This window comes from Selaginella moellendorffii, unplaced genomic scaffold, assembly GCF_000143415.4.
Source record: "Selaginella moellendorffii unplaced genomic scaffold, v1.0 SELMOscaffold_65, whole genome shotgun sequence".
Classification (NCBI taxonomy): Eukaryota; Viridiplantae; Streptophyta; class Lycopodiopsida; order Selaginellales; family Selaginellaceae; genus Selaginella; species Selaginella moellendorffii.
Window position 1 is genome coordinate 883,888 of NW_003314326.1, and position 16,217 is coordinate 900,104.

The 16,217-nt window shown below is 48.4% G+C and overlaps 3 protein-coding genes and 1 pseudogene across 6 annotated transcripts; 1 reads left to right on the forward strand and 3 right to left on the reverse strand.

Annotated features, from left to right (window-relative positions):
- Positions 1-2,346: 2,346 nt before the first annotated feature.
- On the forward strand, positions 2,347-9,216 carry LOC9649095 (plectin). 3 transcript variants are annotated; one of them, XR_002990133.1, is made up of 17 exons: positions 2,347-2,555; positions 2,625-2,774; positions 2,905-3,083; positions 3,132-3,329; positions 3,380-3,502; positions 3,561-3,713; positions 3,783-6,911; positions 6,977-7,336; positions 7,391-7,474; positions 7,528-7,650; positions 7,701-8,075; positions 8,135-8,293; positions 8,350-8,460; positions 8,543-8,685; positions 8,741-8,778; positions 8,832-9,013; positions 9,085-9,216. XR_002990133.1 is itself a non-coding variant. In XM_024658982.1 (16 exons), the coding sequence occupies exons 3-15, from the start codon at positions 3,006-3,008 to the stop codon at positions 8,964-8,966; spliced, it is 5,262 nt and encodes a 1,753-aa protein (XP_024514750.1). In that variant the 5' UTR covers positions 2,349-2,555; positions 2,625-2,774; positions 2,905-3,005; the 3' UTR covers positions 8,967-9,013; positions 9,085-9,216. The 3 variants fall into 3 exon arrangements, 2 of the variants coding, with proteins under 2 accessions (XP_024514750.1, XP_024514751.1); XM_024658982.1 differs by having other exon boundaries at positions 2,349-2,555; positions 8,741-9,013; XM_024658983.1 differs by having other exon boundaries at positions 2,349-2,774; positions 8,741-9,013.
- A 554-nt stretch (positions 9,217-9,770) lies between these two features.
- On the reverse strand, positions 9,771-11,189 carry LOC9648943. The gene is made up of 2 exons (XM_002985050.2): positions 10,685-11,189; positions 9,771-10,628 (listed from the first exon to the last, which is right to left on the reverse strand). Exons 1-2 carry the CDS (start codon positions 11,103-11,105, stop codon positions 9,877-9,879), a joined length of 1,173 nt encoding a protein of 390 aa, XP_002985096.1. The 5' UTR covers positions 11,106-11,189; the 3' UTR covers positions 9,771-9,876.
- A 227-nt stretch (positions 11,190-11,416) lies between these two features.
- On the reverse strand, positions 11,417-12,956 carry LOC9649096 (annotated as a pseudogene).
- A 26-nt stretch (positions 12,957-12,982) lies between these two features.
- On the reverse strand, positions 12,983-15,390 carry LOC9649097 (pentatricopeptide repeat-containing protein At1g63330). 2 transcript variants are annotated; one of them, XM_024658984.1, is made up of 2 exons: positions 14,992-15,160; positions 12,983-14,900 (listed from the first exon to the last, which is right to left on the reverse strand). In XM_024658984.1, exons 1-2 carry the CDS (start codon positions 15,062-15,064, stop codon positions 13,018-13,020), a joined length of 1,956 nt encoding a protein of 651 aa, XP_024514752.1. In that variant the 5' UTR covers positions 15,065-15,160; the 3' UTR covers positions 12,983-13,017. The 2 variants fall into 2 exon arrangements, with proteins under 2 accessions (XP_024514752.1, XP_002985098.2); XM_002985052.2 differs by having other exon boundaries at positions 12,983-15,390.
- Positions 15,391-16,217: the final 827 nt, after the last annotated feature.

Genomic DNA, 16,217 nt, shown 5'->3' on the forward strand with positions numbered 1-16,217 from the left:
AACATCATTTAAACCTAGAGATGCAATAACAATTGTGATTGTTGGGAAGAGAGAATAGATATAAACAGAGTCTATGCTTTAAATCAGAGAAAATTATCAAAGGCCTTCAAATTTTTTATATTTAACTTAATTGTAAATAATTTTTTCTGCATTGAAAACAGTAGTGCTTATTATTTATTAATCTAAATGATTAATTAATTATAATTAATAATAATTTATTAATTAATTTATAAGCACAAGATTAATCTTCTTATATATCAACTATTACATGGTAGAATAAACTAAAATACACTAAGAAGTGTTTAATAAATTATAAACATATTTATAAATTATAAATACAAGATTACATGAGGACTATTTATGGTCTGTTATATGACCATCCACAGCCATGTGCTGAGTTTTGTGACCAAAATCTAGAATTTCTTAAATTCATTAGCTTGTTCAGAATTTAGTAGCAAAAACACCATAACTCATTTGGATGGGATAAGAGTTTTAGCAGAGAATAAAAGCCAAACTCTCTTCTTAAAGTGATCCATTAGATTGGTAAAATATCCCAGAATATACAAGTATATTTTAGATATATTCTAAAACCTTTTACAAGCTTGCTTAATCAAACCAAAAGGCCCCAATTTTGTATAAAAGCCCTGTGAAGTTTTAGATAAGCCCCCTATATTATATTTATAACTAGAAATCGATAGAAAAGTTATAAGTAACTTCAAACTAATCATCAATACTTTTTGGAGCTACATTTGATTTATCCTCCACTTATTACTTCAAGCAATGTTAATCATTAATGCATCCTTGTTTCCCAAATATTTCATCTCACCATATGAATGCTAAACCATCTCAAACCTATTGTGGGCTTGGAGATTGTTAATTGTTCACGAATAAAGCTCCTTTCAAAGTAACATATAGAACCAAGTGAACAAAGGTGTGTTCCATTCTCTTACAGCAACAACATCTGGAAATGTCTTGGGACCAAACATCTACTCCTGAAATGTGTTCAGACTAGTGTCGTGAGCTGTAAGAAAACTGTGGATTAAACCTAAATTTAATCTTCAAGTAAACTACACTCTCGGAAATGCACTGTCAATTCTAGGGTTACCAAGGAGTACTGAGGCATAGATTGGAGTGAGGATGTAAGTTTCAATGTTTAGCTTGACTTTTCTGTTTTGTGTTCCAGCTTAGTCCCAAGGCTAATAGGAGCTGCAAGACTCCATGGCCAAGTGGACAGGACATAATAATCATGGACAGGACATTGGGTGAGGAAAGATCCAGCGAAATGTCAAGTGGAGCCATTCGCACTTGCTCTTTATTCTTGAAATGTGTTAAATTTAAGTGATGAATACATTCGCACTATGTTTTAAAATAAAGTAAATTACTTTACATTAAAATTTAGGATATTTTTTTTAAACATTTTGATTCGCACATAGTGTTAACTTTAACACAATGTTTTCACTTTTTAAAACATTCAGACTGATTTTAAAAGATGGGTGGGGGGGGGGGGGTTCTTTTAAACTTAAAATATTTTTAAAAGGAATCTCTATGATTCCTTGAAGATTCCAGTGCCCTGATTAGGGCATTTCAGTTTTTTGCCGCAAGCTGCCATGAGGTTAGGCATTTTATGGTGGGGGAGCCAACAGCAATCATTGCCCTAGGGTTAGATCATGTTGGGGATTTGGTGGAGGAAGGAGGAGTAGCTGATTTTGGGGAAGGAGGAGCTGTAGGCTTTGACGAGGAGATGGTGTGGGTTTGGGGCAGTGGCATCTAGTGAAGAGCAACTGTGGTGGAGGAGCATTTGGGGCTGGAAGACGAGCACTAGGTCCAGCTGTCGCTCGAGGAGGTAGGCTGCCTTGGGGCTAAGGCCGTGGAGATGCCGATTTCTTGAATCTTGGACATATTCAAATGCTCTTTTGAAGACATTTTAAAGTAAGTCAGGTGTGAAGTCACTAGTGTTTTACGTTAAATTTTTACCACAAAAACTTTTGCAGGTGGGACTTAAATCTTAAAACAACCTAAAAATTACTAATGCAACAATCACAAAAATCAAAATACACATTTTAAAATATTTTTATATAAAGCGCAAGTGTGAATGGAGCCATTCGCACTTGCGAATGGCTCCAAATCATAAATCATCCAAATGGCTCCAAATCACAAATCATAATAGTTTATGATTTGTTTTAAATTCCAAGCCTAGCTTTGTTAACCACCCAACATTCTGCTCTAGTTATGCAATACTAGTCATAAAATATTTTCTGTTCTGCCAGACCAGGTGAGAATCAATGGTCCACGAGGAAGGAGTTAAGAATCAATGGCCCTGAGTGACGATTGAATGAGGGCTTTTATTTCATTTCCATGCATTCCCCGCCCTCTCTACTGTAAGTAGGGTTTTCATCGTTGCCTGCGCGATGTGCCAGAGAGTGAAAGCGCCCCGCGGCCCTTCAATGGCACTGCGATTGCTCCACCACTGCAAAGCTGTGGCGCCTTGTTGGCGCTGGCGGAGGACGCGGCCAAAGAGCTTCAATGTGGCGCAGAGGCATTGTGGTCGGATCCAGGTGCGCCCTAGCCTCGTGGATTTTGGAGTCGAATGCAAGCAATTCATCTCGTGTTTGTGGCATTGACAGGCAAGGACTGGTGCTCTTGAGATTAAATTGAGGAGCTCTTGCTTTTTCGCCTTTGCAGATCTCTGGTTGGAAGTTGGGACCGAGAAAAGGCTGGCTGGTTGGTGAGAAAGGAAAATCTTTTGGAAGGCTGCATTGGCATCTCTTCTCCTGGTAGGTTGTACGTTGGTTGTGTGCTTTGATTCTAGGAAACATAGCTAGGAGGTGTTGTGGTGTTTCTTACTCTCCGATTGAGCTGAGTTTTTTTTTCTCTCTCGTGTTCTCGCAACACGAAACGATGCAGGACGGTGAGAGTCGACGAGTACCGCTAGAGAAGGATGCGAAGCTGCGGTATGAGTTCGTAGAGCTGAGGCTTGACAGCTCGAGAGAAACTTATTGGGGAAGATGTTCAATTGCACTAGGAGGGCGTCCAAGAAGGTCAAGGAGAAAGTGGACTTTAGTATCCATTTTCACGCGACGCAGGTAAGTCTTTTGTTTCCGCTCTTCGTGAATTTCTCATGTCTATTGTAGATTCATACGGCATGGGATAAGCTGGCTGTGTCCCTTGTCTCCTTGGATTCTGGAAAAGTGACTGGGAAAACTCGCAAAGCTTCTGTTCGAAATGGTCAGTGTCATTGGCCAGATGCAGTTTTGGAAACTGCCAAGCTTATACTGGACATGAAGACGCATATGTATGACGAGAAACTATACAAGTTCGTCGTGGCCAAGGTAATTCCTTTGCTTTTCTTAGACGTTCTCACTGGTACTTGATGTTGCAGGGGTTTTCTCGCTCTTGTGTTCTGGGAGAAGTCATTATCAATATAACCGAGTATGTCACCGCCGCTTCCCCAACGTCAGTAACTTTACCCTTGCGGTTCTGCTATGCAGGCACTCTTTTACATGTAAGTTGCTAGATCCCGCAAAAGAACTCTTCTCACGAAGGGCGCTTGTTGGCTGCAGATTAAAATACAGTGCTTGACTCCTAAATCCATAAATAAGCCGCTTTCATGGATTCACTCTGGACATGTTTCCGATACCGAAACAGAAATGTATTCTGCATGTGGAACGTCGTTACCATGCACAAACAGCCCCGCTCATTATCTTTGTCGGACGGTACGCAACGCTTCTTTTCTTTAGTACTTTGAAGATCTTAAGTTGTGTTGTTTCCTTAAAAATCTGCAGTTCAGTGTGGGAACCCAGTCACCAGTGGCCTCCAGTGCAACGGGCGAGTGCAGCCGCGTACTACCGTCATCTCCCACTCAAAATGCAGAGAAGAAGTCAGGGATGATAGCCATTTCGTATATCTCTCTGTCTTCTCCTGCAAGGGCTGTCACCCCGCCGCCACGGGATAGAGATCATCCGACACGCAAGGATTCCGGGAGGGAACTAGAAAACTGGAAAAACATAGCGGAGGCGTTGAAGAAGGATTTAGCGGCTCAGAAGCAGGAGCTTGCGAACTTAAAGATGGATGCGGATATTGACAGATCGTCTTACTTGGCGGAACGGAATGTTCTCCACTCAGAGCTGGAGGATTTAAAGAACCGGAGTGCCGAGCTTACGAAGAGATCTGACTGCAAGGAACACATATACATCATTGACGAGCTCAAGGAGGAGCTGGGGTTGGAGAGAGACAAGAATACCAGCTTGAACATTCAGCTCCAGAATCTGCGGAAGTCTAATATGGAGCTGCTTTTGGTTGTCCGTGACTTGGAAGACTCGTTGGAAGAGCACACCAGAGACACAGAGCGCTTGCTGAAGTGCAAAGTGTACAACAATCCTTGCGCAGAGGGCGATGCAACGCTTGAAGGGGAGGAGAGATACAGCGAGTACAGCTATGCAGCCGAGACGAAGAATATAGACAAGATCCTCGACCTCAGCAGGAACAATGATCAGCATATGGATGACGAGACTCCAAGGCTTAAGATGTTTATTTCGGCAGTTTCGGAGGACTTGAGCAACATGAAGGTCGTGCTGGACGAACTTAACAGGCACACACAAGTTGGCGACTGCTATGCGTCCGTGAAGGAACAGCTTCTTTTCGATTTGAAGGCCCTGGTACAAGGCTCTGAAGATCTTATCGCTGAGCTCCAGAAAGATAGTACCACAGGAGCCAGCGAAATCACAAACAGAGGCAAGTCGACGACCGATGGTGAGTCAGAAGAAGTAAAAACTTTGAACGCGAAGATCATGGAGCTCGAGAACTTATCAAAGATGCACCGAGAACAGGAAGTGTCCAGGCAGCTGAAAATCGATCAGTTGGAGTCACAGTTACTAGAGTTCGTACAGGAGCTGGAACACGTGCAGAAGTCCAACGAGCAGCTTGAATCGCTCCTAGGCGCCGCGAAAACAGAGAAAGAACACTTGGAACAGATGGTCGAAGATGCTGAGAGCACTGAATCCCTTTCGCAAAGAGTGGCAGAGCTCGAGGACCAAGTGCAACGCCTGGAAATGGAAAGAGAGGACTACCTGCTGGAACGATGCGTGGGAGAAAATCTCGCAAGGGATCTGTGCAAACGGGTGAAAAGCATCGTGTCCGGCTCACAAAGTGATTCCGACGAGAAGGAAAAGTTGGACTTCATGTGCCATATGAAGGAGCTGAGACGTTCTTTTTCGCTACTTATGATCAACAGGCGAAACTCAGAGGACGAACTTGAAGCTCGCCAGCATGACGACAATGGATCATCACTCGAAGAGGATGAGATGCCATTGACAAACAACGTGGAGCTTGTGGATCCTGGTGAAGTTCTCAGGCTTCAAGAAGAGCTGGAGAAGAAGGCTGTGGAGCTGGAGGTCTTGGATTCAAAGGTTGTGGAACTTACGGTGGAGAAGGGCAAAGTTGACGGCATGCTAAGGAGCTATATGGACCAGGTAGAGGCCAGGGAGATCAGGATGGACCAGCTGGAAGCTAAACTAGTGAACTTTTCCCAGGAACTGAACAGCATGCAGGAATCCAACGAACAGCTTGAGTCGGTTTTGGAAGCAACAAAAGCTGAGAAACAGCGGCTGGAAGTTTTGGTCCAAGATGCGCACGAAGAGAGTAGGAGAGAATTGCAAGACTCGGAGGCTCTTTTACAAAGAGTGACAGAGCTCGAAGCACACTTGAAGCGCTTGGAAGGGGAAAAGGAGGCCTACGCCCTCGAAAGAAGCGTGGCTGAAAACCTCGTTCGTGACTTATGCGAGAAGCTACAGGCTGTTACATGCAACGTCGGCAGGGCTGAGTACCAAGAGGAGGGCGACTGCAAGTTCATCTCTCATGTCAAGGAGCTGAGGATATCGTTCAGTTCGCTTGCTCAAATGGCACGGCACTCGGAAGGTCGCCTTCAAGAACTTCAGTTCACATGCGGCTCGCTGGAAGATAGGCTGGTGAAAGAATACGAGAAAACATTGGGTAGCATCGCGTTCCTGGACGAGCAGTTTGGCCAGCTTTCGAAGGAGTCGGACCAGCGGATCGAAACTTGCAATCGAGAGCTTGAAGTGCTACTGAGTAAGCTGCAACAGGAGCAAGAAGAGAAAAGATCGCAAGGTTTCTTAAGGGTGGCGCTCGAGGAGAATTCATGCGAGATCGCATATCTAAGAGACGAGTTACGACGGCTGAAGGAGCAAAACGCGGCCATGATTCGGGAGAGAGAAGCTTTTAAGGCGGAAATTCAAAGTCTCGAAGCTGAGAGTGTTCAATGGCAATCAACGTTGGAGGAGTTGCAGGAGCAGTTTGAACACTTGCAAGGTGTTGGACGGACCAAGTCTCAACTGGCAACGACCGAGGAGGCGTTGAAGGCTCTTGTGTCCGAAAACAGAAGCTTGGAGGAGGTGCTGGAGAGAAAAACTACTCAGCATTGCAAGGACAAAGAAGAATGGCAGAGAAAGCTCGCAGAAATGCAGGAAAAGGTTGGACGACTGGAGGCGTCCACAAGAACAGAGGAACAAGAAATTCTCCTGGAGCTTGAGGTGTTGAAGGCCGACTTGGAAAGTACCACGAAAACGTTGATCGGGCTCCGAACAGAGAAAACATCGTTGGACGGGCAGGTGAACAAGCTTCAGATGGAGGTCGCAGGCCTCACGGGACAAAATGTTTCTACAGAGCTGACGCTGACGAATCTGGAAGCCGAACTTGAGCAGTACAAGACGTTGATTATCAGCCTGAAAGAGGAGGTTGCAAGTGCTGAAAAGAAACTGCGAGCTGAACGTGATCACCGAGAAGACACTGCGAATAAGTGCATGCGACTTACAGGCGAGATTGAAGATTTAAAATGCAAGTTGCTCGAATGCAGCAATTTGGATTGTAAGCTTCTAAGCTTGCAGGAAATGATAGAGGTATGTTCACCTTCTTTTACTATAGATGTAACGATCTGATTTTATTTTTATGTTTTGATTTACAGAGCAAGACCTCCTGTTTAGAACTTCACTGGAAGTCGGCACATCAAGGCTTCCAAGCCAAGGAATCAGTGATATCGGAAACTCTTGGGCACCTGGAGGAAGCTTATAAGCAGACGACGATTTCCTTTGATGCGGTCGTTTCCGAGCTCGCAAAATGCAAGTGCCTGAATTCCGAGCTTGAGGAGAGCCTCAAGACGCAGACGGAGGCAAAGAAGCGAACAGAGGAAGAAAGCTGGCATTTAAGGAGGGAATATAAAGCCATGGAAAGCAGATTATCGACGCTGAGTGAGGAAAAAGAAGAAGAGGTTCGTATCCAGCTAGTCGAAGTAAGGAACCTTCAGAGAACAATCGCGCAGCTGGAGGTACAACTACGACAACTTAGTTTATCCATGCTCACGTGAGTGCATTGCGTGTAGGATGACATTACGAGGAAGCTGTGCGAACAAAGAGAAAACAGTGTTTCAATATCGACGCAGACAGATTGTAGCCAGGGGCAAGAGGTACTAGTTTCTATTCACTATTATTTTCTCCTCGTAAACTATGTGGAAAATAGACAGCAGAAAGGAGCACCGAGAACAGTAACGAAGTTCAGGACATGAAACATGGTCGTCGCAAGTGGAAACAACAACATGACGACCAGGACATAGAGCTCCGTTCAAAGATTGCATCGTTGGAGGTAAGCTAAAGTCACTGCACGTTTTACATAGCTAACAATGTCTATTCCAGGCCGAGCTTCATTCGAAAGCTGTCTGTTTAAGCTCAACGCTGGAGAAGTCACAAGAAAGGGAGGCTACGTTGTGTGAAAAGATTGTCCATTTGGAAGCTGCCAAGAGGACCCTTGAAGACGAAGTCGGCAACCGGCGTGATGAATCTGGACTTATGAAGGCACTAGCAGAAGTGGAAGAATGCAAGCTCGCCAGGGCCAGCCTCGAGAAAACAATCTCTCATCTTCAATCACAAGTGGAGAGCGATAAACATCTGCTGGCGGAGAAGGAGTTGGAGTGTGCACTTTTGAAGGAAGAATACGGAAAACTAAAACTTGCAATCGCCGAGTTGCAAGAAAAGCATGCTACACTGGTGAAGATGGTTGCTTCTCAAGAGGTAAGCCTGTTTTAAAAAATGAAATTTCTGTGCTCTAACCAGGAGGTACTGTACGTTAGGTGGAAGCTTCTTCAAATTCTCCTGGCTTGGAGCTTTTGAGGTTCGAGTTTCAAGAGAAGGAAGCGTTGCTTTGGAAGAAAATAGAATATCTGGAGCTGGCTAATGAGCAGCTCGCTGGTCAACAAGTGGATTCTGGACTGGAGCAACTGAAGAGAGAGGTACGTGTCGAGATGTAATGGTTTTATCTGATTTATTTATCTGATCGTCGCTGCAGCTCACTCGCTTGCAAAATCACAATTCAGAGCTAATCCGCCGGGAGCATGAGCTAACGTCGAAGCTGAGTGCGTACGAGCTGTTGCAGCTTGAATTACAGCGTTTGCAAGAGGTCGAGTTCATTCATTCTTTTTCTCTTGCTCTCCTTCGCTTGAAAGCATTTGTCCTGTTTTTTTTTTTTTTTCTTTTTCCAGGACAACGAGCAGCTAGAGCAGAAGTTTCTGAAACTCAAAGATGCCTCGCTGTGGGGGGACACACTCGAGCGGCTTGTGTACCTGGAGACGGAATTGGCCGAGGCATTGGAGGCCAACACCATGTACAAGCTGCAGCTCCAGAGGTAAGGCAAGTTTTCCCGATTGGCTGCTCCAATTGTCTGCTCTGGATGGATGCAGCGTCTTTGCCAAGAGCGTCTCGGGTGCTGCTGCTCAAGGTACGAGTGAAGTTGAGGGAATCATAGCCAACCTCGTGAGCTTCAAAAAGCAGACACTGTTCCTCGAGGCAGAGCTCAAGGAGATGCAAGAGAGATACCTGAGCATGAGCATGCGATACGCGGAGATACAGTCGGAGAGGGAGGAGCTCGTCATGACTGTTAAAGCGCTGAGATCGTCCAAACAGTGACTTGCGTGTCTGCCTAACTCGTAGGAAGATGTGACGTTACAAGCGATGTAGGTACTTTCTTTCTTTGCTTGTTTTTGTGCTGAACCTCACTTTGTGTGGTGGTTTTTGTTTCATCCAGATACGAGAGGATCCTCATCTCTCTGTTTCTTTTGTGGAGGTTATTATAAATAAGAGAGGTGGTGATGTTGCTTTTCTTGTTCTTGTTCTTGTTGTTGACCATAACTTTTAAAAGACGTTTATGTTCTCGGAACCTTCGGTGCCGTTACAGATTCAGTGCTTAAGTGTGTTTTTTGATGCGAGCACGGAGCAGAGTGAGAGCAAAGGTCTGCTTTTGTTTCTTTCGTTCTCAAGATTGTACTAGCTACTGAGGTTTGCTTTTCTTTGTCCGAGCGATCTCATGAGGACACAGGGAATGTATTTTGGGGCCCAGCGGAATCTCCCAAACGGGCTATATAGCTACTTAAAAATATCTTTACTTCCTATGGACCCCGAGAAAGAGACCACCTCTTGCCAGCCGTCGGGAAAACGTGGCGAACCACACAAGCACAAGGTAGCGTTGCTACAAAAATCTGGCATATATACTTACTTATATACACAAGACTTGCATTTGCAGTGCCACCTCGCGGGGAAGAATATCTAACGTCAGTGGGAGAACGCGTGTCATCAAACGCTGACGACATGGGAAGTGGTTTCCCAGATCTGGATGATTGATGAGAGAGGCGATTAAGTTAACAGCAAGTGGCCGGCTTCTAAGATGGAACATTTGATCCTCTGGGAGCAGCAGCGCAGTGAAAAACCCAGGAGTTGGATGAACAGTGAACTGGGATTTAAGGAGGACAAGTGAGCTATGATGATATACAATTCCACGATCTAAGAGTCAGTCAAATATTTGAGGATTAGAGGAGTTCCGTCAGTGATGATCGCCTTGGTGGGACTGTTGCGGAAGAACAGGACGGAAACCATGTCGGCTAGCCGGTTGGAGAAAGGGACTTGAGAGCGGAAGTGGAGGCCTTTCCGGAAGAGAAAACGTCGACGACGTCGATGAGGAAGAAGGCCTGGAGGACGACGATGACAGGTTTATAGCCGTGGACGCGGCCACGGCGCCGATGAGAAGCTGGAGGCCGAAGTTGTTTAGAGTCCAGGAAGTTTGCTGGATGAACTGGTGCTGCTCGCGATTATCCGCGAGCTTGTTGGATCCCTGGACCAACTTTGCCGGGGGTTTTGGAGCGGTGCACTCGATGGCTTCCACGACTTTGGCGAAGGTATCGACGCTGGCAACCGCCTCGTCCGAGGCTCCCTTGCCCGTCGCGGTGGCGGCGGTGACGTGCTTGCGGTTGTTGATTGCTCCCTTGAGGAGCGCTCGCGAGAAGAGCTTGGCGATGGCGGACAGGCGTCGCGCCTGCTGGACTCTCTTCATCATCCGGGGGCTGAGAGACAAAGGCTTGTGAGACCCGGAACTTGTGAAGGCTTGCTGGATCTTTTGCTGCTCGCCAGCGATAGTGCCAGCGCCAGCTCCAGTTCCGTGACGCAATGGAACCGATCTAGAGTTTCTTTCCGCCCAGGCGGTTGGGAGCCCGGAGCAAATCATCTCGACTTTACCTGCGGCGTGGTTCCAGAAATCCACTGCAGCGCCCTCGTCGCGTTGATCCCAGTGGAACCTGGCTGAGAAAAGGAAAACAAAGATGTGATCTCTTCTTTCTCGATCCAATCGAGCTTACCTCCCACTTCCTTGGAGCGATCCTCGTACGTGCAGTACTTCTCGAGGAAAAGCTCCAGCTGGTCGATGGCACCGGAGAAATCGTCCGAAGAAGACGAGGACGAAGACGAAGCCGATGCGTCGGGCGTGGCGCGATCGAGGAGGAGGCCGTAAGAGAATCCGGGCAGGCAAAAGCTATAGCATCCCCGGCCGAGCTTGAGAACCGGGCAGTCCTTTCCAACGGGCCACTCCACATCCTTGACGGTCGCCACCACCGCCGCCAGCGGCGAATGCAGCTGCTTGGTGAGGACCAGCTTGAAATCGCCGCGCTGCATCGCGACGCTCTCCTCCTGATCCACCAGGAAGAGCTGCGCGTTCTTGAGAGTGAGGAGCTCGATATCATTGCCGCGATGATCGCTTCTGTCTGAGGATTGTCCACCCATTGCCGCTACTCGACACAAACACTGCTCGATTGATTGATCGAGAGAGGAAATTTTCCTCAGAATAGAGAGGAGGAGATCGCCAAGAATTCTCTGGCATTGTATTCGCGTGCTATTTATATGGATTTGCGAGGCTGCCAAGAGGAGAGGAAACCGGCTTTCTTTACAAACACATGGGTCCATGGATGTCTCTACACGGTTGGCCAGGAAGGACGCGTGGCAGTGCCCGCTGAGGTGGCACGACGCTTGACCCACACGTGTCACGAGGTCGTGCCAAGGGACTTATGGATGTCTTGCTTATCTAAGTACATGAGTAAACAATACGTTGTAGTAAAACAATCAACCCCTTAAAAAAACAATAGAGATGATATCTTTCATTTGAAGAATTTATTATTTGTTGTAGCCTTCGAGTTCTTCTTCACCACCTTTAATTTGTTATTGTAGCCCATGCTACAAAATCTTGATGTTTCTCGCAGTAGCCATCAAGCTCTCGATCTTTTGCCTTGGTTCTTCCATGGCTCGCCGGATCAAACCCTCGATGCTGTGCCTGGATAGACGATCCGTGCTCGTCTTGGACACCCTCCACGCAACCTGGAGCTCTTCCACCATCCTCGAGTTTAGAGCCTGGTCCGAAAAGGATGGCAGCGTGAGCATGAGCACCCCCATGCAAAGGCCCTCCAAGACCGAGTTCCATCCACAGTGCGTCAAGAACACCCCGGTGGATTCGTGTCCCAGGATGGCCAGCTGAGGAACCCACGAATCACGAACTACGAGCCCCCGCTCGCCTCTAAATCCCTCTGGAAGAACTTCTCGATCCGCCGATGACGAGTCTGGCGATCGCAAGACCCACAGGAACCTCTGCTGGCTTGCCTCCAATGCAAACGCGAGCTCTTCGATCTGATCCAGGCGCAGCAGCACTATGCTTCCCAGTGAGATGTAGACGACGGAGCGGCGGGGCTGCTTGCTCAGCCACAGCATGCACTGCTCTTCCCTGGACACGAGCTCTTTCGCTCGCCTGCTCAAAACTTCTTCCCTGGGGAGTAAAGGACCGACCGGAAGGATGCGTACCGAGTTTGGATTGAGTAGCCTGTTGTCTCGAACTGCCGCGAGTGCTGCCCCTTCCAGAGCTTCGAAGGTGTTGATGAGAATTCCCGCTGCTTCGTGCACTCGCAGGCAGTTCTTGATGTAGAAGTCCTGAATAGACTTTGGAGTACTGTCGAAGAGGGCGCTGTGTATATCTCTTTGCTCTCGACGAAAGCTTCTTCTCCTTCCACAGTCGAAGCTGGCAGTGGAAGCCGAGACTGAGAGAGGAGGGCTTTGACGTGAAACGCTCCAGCCAAGATGGAAGCCGGAGATGGGTAGAAGATGTACCGGGGAACCCCCAGCCTGTTGGCGACGTCTTGAGTCCAGCTGACTAGCATGTCGCTCACTATACACAACCGAGTCGCCGGAGGAGAAGCTCTCTTCATACTGCCCACCATCTCCTCAAACTCTGCCTCGGCCTCCAAGCACTGGGGCAGCATGAAGTGAAGAGATTCGGCGTTGTCGTGGCCAGTCCTGCTAAAATTTTGTGGAGGGAGTTGCTGTCCACGCAGAGCCACAACTCGCAGCGAATTTCCATCGGCTTTGATCCCGAAACCTTCCAGAGCCTCGTAGACGCGGGGAAGACGGTCCTCGAAAGTCACGAAACTTACAGTCATCCCGTTCTTCTCGACCAGCCGCTGAGCAAGCAGCAGTGATGGACCTACATGTCCCTGAGCTGGGAATGGAAACAATACCGCATGGACCTCGACCTGCTGCTTCTCTCCCTCAAACGAGTACTCCATTGTTCTTCCACAAAAACCCCTTCAGCGAGTCGTGAGAGGACTTGACTGTCGAGCTTTTGCCCTTTCGAAAGACGATGATTTGTCCTTGCTTATTCCGTAGTCAGGCTTCTCATCAGCGAGAAGTATGTGGCAGCGTCCGGATTGCAACCCTTCTCCAGCATCAGTTGCATCACCTCGATCGCCTTCTCGACGTTTCCAGACTGACAGAAGCCCGAGATAAGAATGTTGTAAGCAAGCTTGTCAGGCTCGCAGCCACTGTCTCGCATCGTCTTGAAGCACTGATACGCCGCATCCATCTTGTTGATCTTGCAGAAGCCATCGATCAAGCTGGTGTAAGTAGCCACGTCCGGAACGCATCCTTTCTCGAGCATCACGTCGAGTACGTTGATGGCATCCTCCACTCTTTTCGTCTTGCACAGCCCGTTGATGAGAATGCTGTACGTGTAGAGATTCGGCTCGCAACCTCTCTCGCTCATAACCTGAAGCATCTTGAGCGCCTCGTCTCCTCTCTCCACGTCGCAAAGGCCACCGATGATAAGTGCGTAGTGCGAGCTCGTCGGAGGACACCCTTGCTTTGTCATCAGATCCATAACCTCCTGCGCTTCCTCCACTTTCCCTGTACTGCACAGCCCCTCGAGCATACTGCTGTAACTCGCCTTGTCCGGAGAGATCCCAAGGATGGCAAACGCGTCCTGCATCCGGTTGGCCTTGCAGTAACCATCGATGAGAGTGCTGTAAGTCACAACATCCGGGGTGCACGAGACCTCCTTCATCAGCTCCAGCACCTTGTGACCTTCATCAACTTTCCCAGCCTTGCAAAACCCGTCGATCATAGTGTTGAAAGTCACCAGGTTCGGCTGGCAGCCGCGCTCGAGCATCATCTCTAGAAGCAGCCGAGCGTCGTCCACCTTCCCCAGCTTACACAGCCCGTTCACCAGGATCGAGTACGTCACCACGTCCGGAGCACAGTCTTTCTCAACCATCACCTCCAAGAGCTCGTGCGCCTCCTCCAACTTCCCGGCCTTGCAGAGCCCATCGAGGAGGCAATTGTAAGTCACCAAGTCGGGGGAGATCCCCGCCTTAAACATGTCCTCCATGACCCGGTACGCATCCGCTAGCCTGTCCGCTCTGCTGAATCCGCCGATGAGCGTCGTGTAAGTTATCACGGTCGGAGCACACCTTCTTCCAACCATGTCTTCCAGCAGCCTCTCAGCCTCGTCCATCTTGGAAACCTTGCAAAACCCGTCCATCAGGCTGTTGTAAGTCACCACATCCGGCCCACACTTCTTCTCTATCATCTTCTCGAGGATCTTGCCAGCCTCTTCATACTTCCCGGACTCGCAGAGACAAGCCACCACAGTGTTGTAGCTAAACGTATCCGGCTCCCGTCCAGCCTCCACCATCTCTTCCAAGAGCTTGCTCACCTCCTCGAGCTGGTTTTGCTTGCAGAGGCCATTCAAAAGCGCGTTGTAAGCCACGGTATCCGGCGTCAAGCCCGACTCCTTCATCTTCTCCATGAGCTTCCTTGCTTCGTCCAAGGCATTCGTCTGGCAGCACCCAACGATCAAGGACGTGTAAGTGATCACGTCCGGAACGCACGATCTCTCCAGCATCATCTTCAACACATTTCTGGCAGCGTCGATCTTTCCCATCTTGCAAAGCCCAGCGATCAAGCAATTGTATACCGCAGCGTCGGGGTGGCAGTCCTTCTGGATCATCTCGTCCAGGAGCTGGTAAGCTTCATCGATCCTCTGGCACTGGCAGAGGCCATGGATGAGAATGCAGTACGTGAAGGCCGTGGGAGAGCACCACATCTTGCCGCGGAAATGCGAGAGTGCTCGATCCAAGTCGCCGATCTGGCAGTAGGCCTTGAGGATGGTGTTGTGGGTGATCACGTCGGGGGAGAATCTCCGCGCCAGCATCTCGTTGGCGATCTCCAGCACCATCTTGGAGTTGCCAGCTCGAGAGAACCCTGTGATCAGCGCACCATAAGTCGAGTTGCTGGGCTTGGAAGGATCGCTGAATCTCTCCCGGAAGAAGGAGTAGCCCTCGAGGGGCCTTACCTTCATCAGGAGGCGAAGCATCTGGTTGCAAGTGAAGGTCGTGTGCTTGAAAGACCGCTCGCGTTCCACCCATTTGAAGAAGAGCATTCCGGCATCGGGATTCTTGACGCTCCTCAGCACATCGGCCACGGATTCAGCCGCAAAAACCCCTGGAACGTTACCCAGCGCTTCCTCCAGATCCTCGATGTCGTAATCCTCCACAATCCCGAGCAGCTGATGCGATTTCACGACCTCGGGCGACTTGGCGCCACCGACATTTCCACTCCACGCTCGCATTCTCCCCGGCGCCGTCGCCTTCGGTCCTGCCAGCGTCTGGAGCAACCGTCTCGACGCTCCAGGGCGGCGCAAGGCGCTTCTCCTCATGATCGCCGTGCCGCGCCATGCATCCTAGAACCTCTCAAGAACCCTAGAATCTCAAGATTTTAGGGCTATGGCCGGGATTATTATGAATTTTAAACGCTCAACCTAATTATCCGACAAAGGTATGGGCAAAGTGGATATACCACAGGACAAAAGATGATACGATGCCAAATGTAATGTGAGACAAACTAGCATGTACAAGACAATTCTCATCCTCCACTCTGGCCTTCTCCCTTTGGAGGTCCTAGCATAGCAGTAGCAAATTCACACACCAATTACTCTAGAACGATTTAGAAACAAGAGTTACCTGCTTAAATCTTTGGCAAAGTAAGGCAGATGCATCTCCATGCTGTGCTGAACGCTCGACGTTAAAACCAACACTATCATAAAATGCCAAACCAGGGAGAGAGAGGTTGCAGGCTTTACCGTCTTCACGGCCACACAGCCTGGTGCTCACCCATGCCAGTTCCAAGGACAAGAAGAGGATGCACAGTTTTCAAATGGTAGCCCAGGTTCGCAAGTAGGGTGTCATGCCACAGATGTTTAGATTTGATGAAATTGAGGCACAGCAAGTATTGGAAAGGGAGTTGCAGCTACGTATGCTATCGGAGGTTGAGTGTAGTCATGTGGATTTCAGCGCTATGACTTCTTTTTGAGCCTTTCACTGCCGTTTGTCTCAAGGATGGCACTGACAGCCTCTAGTACTCATCTCTTTCGCGAAAGAAGAGATTTTTTTATGCTGTCCGTGAGATATCCAAGCTGCAAAAGAGTACTTAAAACACGAAAGAAGGTGGTGGCTTGCTTACCAAAATGCCAAGAACTATAAAGGCTTCTGTCAAAGGTGTTACATTAGATGGTGATGTCTC